Source organism: Melanotaenia boesemani, chromosome 3 (genome assembly GCF_017639745.1).
Source record: "Melanotaenia boesemani isolate fMelBoe1 chromosome 3, fMelBoe1.pri, whole genome shotgun sequence".
Classification (NCBI taxonomy): domain Eukaryota; kingdom Metazoa; phylum Chordata; class Actinopteri; order Atheriniformes; family Melanotaeniidae; genus Melanotaenia; species Melanotaenia boesemani.
In genome coordinates this window covers 33471796-33481623 of record NC_055684.1, presented here as the reverse complement: position 1 = coordinate 33481623, position 9828 = coordinate 33471796, and the positions used below count along the sequence as shown (strand labels likewise).

General features: G+C 37.0%; 1 protein-coding gene across 1 annotated transcript; it reads right to left on the bottom strand.

Annotated features, from left to right (window-relative positions):
• Window positions 1-5: 5 nt before the first annotated feature.
• Window positions 6-9188, bottom strand: LOC121636281 (ATP-dependent RNA helicase DDX19B). Its single transcript, XM_041979667.1, has 12 exons — window positions 8985-9188; window positions 8579-8618; window positions 8404-8493; window positions 8162-8297; window positions 7472-7564; window positions 5779-5881; window positions 5497-5611; window positions 5224-5401; window positions 4765-5002; window positions 4279-4441; window positions 2305-2496; window positions 6-2114 (listed from the first exon to the last, which is right to left on the bottom strand). The coding sequence occupies exons 1-12, from the start codon at window positions 9039-9041 to the stop codon at window positions 2053-2055; spliced, it is 1467 nt and encodes a 488-aa protein (XP_041835601.1). The 5' UTR covers window positions 9042-9188; the 3' UTR covers window positions 6-2052.
• Window positions 9189-9828: the final 640 nt, after the last annotated feature.

Genomic DNA, 9828 nt, shown 5'->3' with positions numbered 1-9828 from the left:
AATAATGAACATCTATATGTTCTTTTAATTCAACATATTAAGAATACATAACTGTGTCCATGAACGCAGCTCAGCTACAGAAAACTACACGCTTTGAATCTATCATTGTCTACTGATGACAGACAGCTTGCTTTAAGCCAAGTTAGTATACTCGCTTATGAAATGGATTTTGTAGGTAGAATTAAGATGTAAAGCAAGCAAGGAAAAGTGTGTAGTTCGATAGCCAAAACTACTGTGTCCATGGCTCTCACACAGTGGCATCACAATATGGATTAACAAAGTGCACACACTCACTGATAATGTATACATCAGAGTGTCCTAATAAAACTGCATTCACTGCTTCTTTCCACCCCCCCAAAAGTCTTCAGACCATTCTGTATTTTCAGCACATGGTCACTTTCTTTTAATTTGGCTGCATCTGTTCAGCGAGTTGAGTGGTTTTCCAGTAAAAGGTCCATAAACAGTCCATTAAAACCAGACTACCAGCAGCAGTCTTCTTCATGCTGCTGGCAGACAGATGAGGTTTGTTGCAGCTTCAGACTGACCAGTCACTTCTTCTAACGTTCCAGTGCATTGATCAAAATGTCAGACATTTTTTTTCTCAGTTCCCCAACCAATGCAATGTGAACTGATTTAGGCCCACTGTGCTGCATCTGTCTAAACTGAACCTCATGCGGAATGTTTTGACACTTCTTAGAAGTGACACTCAGTTCAGTCACACTTTTTCCTTTAAAATAAAATTTTAAATATGTACACAAGTACATGTTTTTTTTTGTTATCCATGCAACCATGATGGAGCACAGAGGGTCTGATTAGCATAGGTCCTCAAGTCATCTCAGCATTTGGTTTAAAAAAGATAATTCACACATCCTAGAGACGCCCGTAATTCAATATATAATCAGAATTTCAAGTGTCAGTCAGAATATTAAGCCCAATGTCTTAGAATATCAATAACAAAATCATATGAATATATAATGCACTTGAGGAAGGCATTGCGCTTTTTTTTTTTAAACTCACAATCCTTATAACGGCACAGTCTGAGTGAAAAATGTAGTTCAGCTTAAGTCAAACTGGAAACCCTGATTTAAAATGTTCTATGAAACGGTGAGACACAAAAAGACAAATCACATCGGACCGTGCTGGTCACATTTTGAGTTTAAATGAGATTTTATGATTCTGATGAAGTAACAAAAGACTTATGACTGCTCAGCAGTGGTGCCAAGCTTGTTCTGATGATGGCCATTTTTGAGTGTGAAAAAACAGAGATGGCATGCGTAAGAGATGTTTGGCTGATGAGTGATTTGTGGTTAATCACAGAAACATTTAAATCTCTATTTCCTAAAGTTAGTAATGTAATATCTCTAGGCAGCCTTTTTTTTGGCATTTGACTACACACCCTGATGCTAAACATGAGGTTATTTCAGAATTCATTTGTCATGTAAATACAGATTGATAGCATTTGATATCTATCACAGGTTGATAAGTTTGCATAGACCCTTAAACCCCAACCATCACCATCTGAAAAACAATGATTTAACTACCACTCGAAGCAGCATACCCAAGTTCACCCTTTGTACTGATGTTTGAAAGATGAAACAGCATGGCAGAAGCTGTAGCTGTTCACATGATTTAGTTATTTTCTTTAAATTGAAAAAAGTGGCACATACAATATTTTTTCTTTGATAATTTTAGTTAAGTCTTTACAACTGATCTTGTATCATGCCAATATTAAAAAGTGGTTTAACAAATCGTGTGTGAAATAGCTGACTATGTCTGATCTTTTCAGCATCACAATACACATCAATAAGCTCAGACTTTATTCGAAGAAGTACAAAGAGTGAAATAGGGTATGTTCCAGAAAAATACAAAACACTTGTCTGAGAGGAGACATGTCCACATGTAAACATACGCTCTGTGAGTGTTTTTGCTCTTTTCTCCAACAGCTAAAAATAAAAGATAAAAGCATAAAACAATGTAGGAGCATACAGTCCTTGGAGAGTGAAGAGAAAGGGAAGTTGGGCCAGCGTCCTCAATGTGATTACTCCCTCTCCTTTAGCTGGCAATTTTCTCGATTTCATCCAGATCATCTGTGTCTAGTCTTTCAATTTTCTTATCTGTAACAGGAGAGAGCAGAGTTTAAGGGGTTCAGTTGGAGGATTACTGAAAGTCATCAACTTCTTTAACCGATAAACACGTCAGGGTTTTTAAAAAACACACAAAACATTCAGCCTTATATAGATGGAATGAATATATACTAGATTATGTGTGTATATATTAAGTGTGTGAAGTTGCTGTCAGACTTACTGAAATGCTCCTGGATCCTGTTGAGGATGTTCATGCTCATCTTACTGTCCACCATGTTGATGGCCAGTCCCCTTTTCCCAAATCGGCCCGTGCGTCCAATCCTGTGCAGGTATGTCTCGTTGTCAGGGTTACCATCCTTGTCAACTGGCAAGTCAAAATTGATCACCACGGAAACCTGCTCCACATCTATGCCTTTATGAAAAAGAAGCAGGCAGGAGAGAAACAGTGTTACATGAAAATAAATGGCCATTTAATATTAGTTTTTATTTATTATAATGAATGCAAACAACTTTCTTTTAATAATCTGCCTAGTCTAGAGTCATAGATGCTTATCTGTTATAAACACACCAAGTCTGAGTCCTTTTAAAAAAGCAGACAAAGTCAATACTCCTTAAAAAACAGAAATTTATCAAAACGTATCCATTGCTATTAGGGCTGTGAATCTTCACTGTTTGAAAATTTTTATTACGATTTTCTTGTCAATGATGTTGATTGGATTCAATGATGCAGCACAATTCATCCTTAAGTGTTGCATCCTCAATTTTCTTTATTAATGCAAATTACTACTTTCTTCATCAATGAATACAAGTAGTGAGATAATTATGAACTCCCTGTTTATTTAAAATTATTTCAGAAATCAATCTGAATGTCCTGATATTGACAAACATAATGTTTGTTTTTCTTTTTAATGGTTGTTTTAATGATAACTGTCTGTAATGGAATTTGGACTGCTGGTGTTTTGGCCAGGACACCCTTGAAAAAATGTTTCGTAATCTTAATGGGACTTCCCTGGTAAAATAAAGGTTAAATAAAATAAACATGTAAACAATTATGTTATAATCAACTTCCTTATTGAACTTTATGTTTCCATTGCTGGAAAATCAAGAAACATTACTATACTGTGGCATTCTGTTATCAAATTGGTTAAGCACTCCTTTAGTGGAGAGATTTCTTGCAGTATAGCAGTGTGTTTTGTCCCTTCAGCCTTTCAGTAGTCAGTTTAGCTGGATTATAGAAGTTAAGATGTTTTTCATGTTCTCCTTCATGGCCAGAAAGCACTTGTTTGTAAATATTCTAGTGAATTTGTAATTTAACACGGAGAATATTGCTGAGGTAAACATTTGTTGATGGACAAAGTTGTTTTAATCCTTTTAGTCCGTTTGCACATGCTAACCGCTAGCTTGCCAATGGTATTTTCAATAGGCGTTAGCCTTAAACTAACTTATCGGTTTTTATACAGTTTTGTGTGTAATGTTGCGTGATTTTGCAAATGGAGCAGTACCACCAGAAACCACGGGGGCAGTGCTGAGCAGCATAACTGATGCACGCCCCACTAACTGAACAAAGAAACCTGGCTGTATTTAGTGGTTGCACAGACCATCTACTGCTTTGCGTCTGTTTATGTCTCTTTCTGAGAATGTACATTATCATCTCCTCCACTGTCACCATGTTTGTTATTGTCTGTAACTGACGTTAGACATCAGGTGAACTCTGAACTGCCCTCTAATGGATGTTATTACCCAACAGGCATGCCAGCCTGGGAATAAGGGAAGCATGAAAGTATGAGGATAGTGACGTTTGAAACAGATGTACCTATATATGCATGTAAAAGGAGCATAAATGGGTCTTCAGACAAAAAAACAACTCCTTACGCCTGCTTTTTCACAACTTACACTGATGCCGACCCATTATTGTTTATAAAATGCTCTTTCCAAAGTCTAATGTTGCACTTGAACAGATAATCGGAGAACAAATGTACATTTCATTAACCTTATAACATAATTGCCTAAATCATATTTTGACCAAATTGTGATACCTGCTAATGTCTACTCTCCTAACACTGCTGATTCACTGTGTATCATTGCTTTTAAAACCTTGAAATATTACTCAGGAATTATGCCGTTAGGCTAACGATATATCAGCTAAATAAAAGTCATATGATCCAGATTTTTCATGACAACACTTGGTCTTTACCTCGAGCACAAACATTTGTGGTCACCAAGACTTTCTCCTTTCCATCTCTGAAGCGTTCGATGACAGCAGCCCTCTGTTCCACCTGCATTTCTCCACTGAGCAGTGCTACCTGGTGGCCTTCTCTGGACAGCTCGCCTGCCAACCAGCCTGCAGTCTTCCTTGTCTGTAATAAAAGCACCCAATAAATTTGATTTAGTTCTAATTAAGTTGCCAAAAGTATTTACTAGAAGTGTCATAGTATGACAAAAAAAAGTCTTGATAAAAGGTCTAGTGACAAGATGTGCTGCTTAAATGAATAACCATCTCTTCCACAAAAAGTTGTTGCTTGGTATCACATGTACAAACAGTCAATTGTGAAAAGATTACTAGAAACAATCTTTTGTTTAAAGAAATCTATAGATTTGTGTAGGTAATGAAGGTTTAAAGTGAGAACGAATGATTTTATTTTACAAGTCATGATTAAAAATATGAGGTGAATGAACCCACGTGACAGAAGATCATGGCCTGAGCGATGGTGATGGCTCCATAGATGTTACAGAGGGCTTGGAACTTCTCCTCCTTACTGGTGCACAACACATAGTACTGTTTGATAGTATCCAGTGTCTCCTCCTCCCTCTTCAGCTTAATGATGTTGGGATCAGGCACGATACGCTGAGCAAAGTTCCAAACAGTCTCTTCAAACGTGGCTGAGAACAGCAACATCTGGCAGTTTTTAGGCAGCATCCTGTGAGGCAAAGATGTGAGGAATATCTTACATCATCATACCTGGCATGCAATCTGCTTTGGATAAAAACAGTGTACAGAGTACACAAACAAGATTAGCAATGTTTAATATATATGGCAGAAAATGAGAGAATTATAAAAAGGTTACCTTTAATTAAAAAACAACTGTAGTCAAAATTTTGTGAGCACATTTTTGTTTCATGCTAGTTCACCTCAACTAACCTTTGGATTCGGATACTCTGATCCTGGTGACCCTGTGTGGCGATCATGACATCCGCCTCATCCAAGACAAACACTTTGATCTTTTTCGGGTCAATAAATTTAAATTTACTGACCCAGTCCAGCATGGTACCAGGTGTGCCAATGACTATCTGCTCCTGCAGTTTCATACCCCGCTGCACTGAAATAGACAAGAAACAAATTGCAATTCATGCAAGGGAATAAAGATGCAATATATCATAAATTAAATTATGTTCTAAATGAAGGAAACCTCACATTTATTTCCTCTAATGGCATAAACTAGTTTGACTTCAGGATAATATTTGCCCATCTGCTCGATGACTTTACCAGTCTGAAGTGCCAGTTCATAGGTGGGGGACACACACAGGCACTGATGAAAGGAAACATGACAGTCATTCATTTCAAGCCGTTAGAAATGAGTCATTCTTGATTTAATAAAAATAAAAAATAAATAAATAAAAAAAAAAGGATGATTAATGTTTTCGGAAATGAATTCAATTTCTAGTTTCTAGGACAGCAAACAGACTGAATACCAACCTGGGGGTATTTGTTGTTGGGGTCAACATGGCTGAGCATGGCCAGGACAAAGGCAGCTGTTTTACCGGTTCCTGACTGAGACTGAGCAATCAGGTTCTGTGGACTTTGAAAACAGAAAAGAAACTGAAAATGAGACAGAAAATCTTATTTTTATTATGACAGAAGATCTGCACCATGGATAAAAAGTGGAAAGGGTTGTTTTAATTACCCTTTTTTGTAATTTCATTCTCAATTTGAGCACTTTTATATTAGCTTTGTACACATAATTACTCCCAAAAGTTTGTAACTAAATCCATAACTAAAATCCAGCAGTACATTTTCCAGTCAGAATTTGATCCAGAATATTATATTGAACAAGACAATGAAATTCAACAATAAAAGGACATCTCTGTTTGATAAATATGCTAATTATCTGCAGTTGTGTACATTACAGATATTTTCCTATTTTAGTTCATCCCCATACATATATTTTTCTATCTTTTCCTGTGTTAATAGGTCCAGCTGTATAGTGAAATGCCAATTGAGGCAGAAAACATCTGCTGCTTAGATGTAGAAAGTTAATGCTGCTTACATTCCCTTGTTTGTTATCCAACATGCAGATGCTCATGTTCACTTTCTTTTAAAACCACAGGTAAAATGCATGACTTGGTAAAAGCAAACTATGGTCACTTGTATAACTTTGTTCCTGAGCAGTTATAAAAGTAACAAACACTTTCCGTTGCCAGGTGAACCAATTTATCGACATAAAGTTCTGTTAGCCTCTTAGCTGTCGTTTCACTCAGAGTACCTGTGATGTGACTTTTGTACCAGAATATGCTAACTAGCCCAACTCCAATACAACAAAGACATCTTACTTACTTACTGCTTTAGCATCAATCTCCTCACAAAGCCAGCATTATATTGGGCATCATTCATAAAAAATGTGAATTGTAGTGAACAAATACAAATATTTGTGTGACTGCGTTGATGGGCAGGAAAAACAAACTGTACTGATGGATTGTTGAGTCTTCAGAGAAACTGGAAACATCAACTAGCCCTCACAACTAATGTTTTGTGGGAGATATCGCAGAAACAAAAACAAAGTTCTGTTTATTGTGAAGTGTTGGTGGATCCCTCGTTCCTTACGGCACAAAATCATCTGCCTTTAAAAAGTAGGGCTATATGTTCTTAATTTTACTTTGACTTTATGGAAGGACAGGACTCAGCCAGAATACATTATTTATAGTGATAATCTAACTTTTGAAAGCATAAAACCAAGCATGGTTTCAGCCGGGGGGGGCAGGGGGTCCACTGCTTTTTAGTACTTGCATGAAGGGGGTCCCCAAGGAAAATAGGTTGGGAACCACTGCTCAAGATGAGGTGCACTTCTCAGAGAATTTGACCATGCAAGGAAATTTGAGTACTTTGATGTTATAGTAGCCAGGTTACAGGATAAATTTTGTGAATGGAGCTCGAAATTACTGAATAAACTGAGTTCCTTCAGCATGAAAATATTAAACATGCTCTTTTTTTCTTGGGTTGATGCTAAAGGCAAAACATAGTTTTAAAACTTGTACAAAAGCCAGGAAACATTTGAGAACATGCCATGGATCCTTTGAAGTCCTCAAGATAAAAGATTTCAGAAAATGTTAAAAATCCGACATTGTGCTGGAGGCCTTAAAATAGTCTTTAGAGAATTAAAAGCTTTACTCACGGCTCAGCCAACATCATAGGTAAGGCAGTTTCCTGGATTTTGGATGGCCGATTGAATCCCATAGCATACACTCCCTGAAGCAGCTGTGGTTTGCTGCACAAAAGAGAACAAAAAGATAAATGTCAGGTCTTCAACAAAGCATTTATCAGACAAACAATTTCACAAAAAGAAAACATAATCCTTTAGCAGATAAAAGCCAAATACAGGTAGAAACTAAAGTTGGATGAACTGCAATTTCTTGGCTAGTTTGGCTTTCCTGGTTTTGTTTGTTTTTAAGATGTTTGACCTGCTGATTCTAGTTTACACCTTCCTATGAATAAATGCATTAAAAACACAAAAATGTTTAACTTTACTGTACTGAAAAATGACATCACAACATGTATCACAACATGTATAACTGCATACATTTTGTCATTTTAATTCAGAGAAGAACTAATATGGCACTGATGTACATGTGGCTGTTATAATACTTATATGTGTTACTGTGCATATAACATGAACCACCCTGCAGCATGAGTATAAATCTAAATGGCTAATATTTTGATGTAATGGCCAGATCTTAGTCAATCAAAAGGAAATTGCCTAATTCCTTTTAGTGATTGGAACCCAATGCCTGTGTGACTAGTGCTCATTACTTATTGTAGAACAAAAAAAGAAAGAAACAAAGAAAAAAATGGAAAGGTCACTTACAGGCGCAATTCTTCAAATGATTTTACAGAGTAAAGCGGAGAGTTGGGATCCTTTTGAAGAACCTCCACTTGATTTGTTGTGTTGACGAGATTATTCCTGATCAACTTGTTCAGTAATGATTGTGCTGCTTTATCCTCTGAAAGCACATTAGGTTACAAAATCATTTAAAAATTCAAGAACAAGTACCCAACTGTATGAATACAGAATTTTAATATCGCATTAAGTTTCACGAATATACTAACCTTTGTCGTCATCATCTGTAGTTTTGCTTTCGCCTTCGGCGTCTGATTTTGCAGTTGTGCTGCTAGAGTTTGATGCGTTTGCAACCGTGCCTGCAAAAGGTTTTTACAGTATGCATAATTTGTTTATTGTGTTTTCTGAAACGTATCTTCGCTCCATTCAAAATAGCACACTTACCATTTTCTTCCGGTTTATCTTTTATTTGAAGGCTACCGATCTGTGTAGAAAAACATGGCAGGAGTTGAACATGACTGAATACTATAGCTCTAATAATGAGAAACATTTTTGTAGAGCATCCTTTGCCTGCTAGCCTGCTAAGCTAATCTGCAGGGGTACACGCAGTAGCTCAGCGTGAGCTAACATAACTTAGCCTTGACGCCAAGCCGGTAGTTTCGCGTACGGGTTAAAATAAAATAAAAAACTTTGGGGACCAGTCTGCAAAACATCAATTTTATATAAAAACAACGATGTCAGTTTTTTAAGAATTCAAAAGGAAAAACTAACTGACTTGTACTTTCATTTACACAGGCCAAAGCATCCTGCTAACAACATGTTAGCTCGCATTGCGTCAGTTCAGACTTACCGATTCTGCCGCGGCTTCTTGCTCATCCACTGCCAGTGCCCAGGAGTCTGTAGCCATGGTGGGGCAGTTTGTGATATTACTGGTGCACTCGTAATAATTAAGCTATGGATTCAAACTCGGAATGATTACTCAGTAACGTGACGGTAACTATTTGCCACAATGGCGTGCCAAACCCGAATCTGGACTGGTGTGCAACAGCCTAAGTTTCCGGGCAGGATACAAAGCAAACAATAGTTCCTAGCTTAATGCAAGCGCCAATCAACTATAATCATCAAGAATGACTGATTCTTACAATGTAAATGTGAACACATGGAGTACAATTAAAATATTTTTCCCTCTTCGGAAATGTCTTTATTTATTGAAAATCAAGTTATTGGAGTCTGATTTTTTAAACGCATCTGCGCTAGGCCTGTAGATGGAGCCAAAAAGCTTTGGATATGATACGTCCTAGTAAATAATGTATACCTAACCAAAGAACAGAATAATCTGAATACAGCCATACACTTGACTGAGAACAAATATACTGCAGTTCTTTTGGTTTCATTTGGTCCTCTTAAACTGGATAGGAATATCATTATGATTATAATTAGGCAACAAACGCAAACCATCTCAGGTTTGTTTCTTAGGAGATCCGAAGGGCCCACCCTCTCTCTGTGGTAATTCACCTTAAATTGTTTTTGTCAGTAGGTCATCCTTAATTTTACACACTCAAACTTTTAATAGGTTCGACCTTTAAGGGCTCTCCAAGAATTTCACCTGAAGGAGGAAGACCCAGATAACAATAAACCCCAGAAGAACACAATTTTTTTTTCTTATCCAAATTAAATGATTTAGGTTAACAGTG

Coding starts and splice junctions, on each gene's coding strand:
- LOC121636281 (XM_041979667.1), bottom strand. CDS start 9,041: ATGGCTACAGACTCCTGGGCACTGGCAGTGGATGAGCAAGAAGCCGCG. Junction 8,494..8,578: donor AGATAAACCGGAAGAAAATG/GTAAGTGTGCTA, acceptor AACCTTTTGCAG/GCACGGTTGCAAACGCATCA. Junction 5,402..5,496: donor TGCCATTAGAGGAAATAAAT/GTGAGGTTTCCT, acceptor TGTCTATTTCAG/TGCAGCGGGGTATGAAACTG.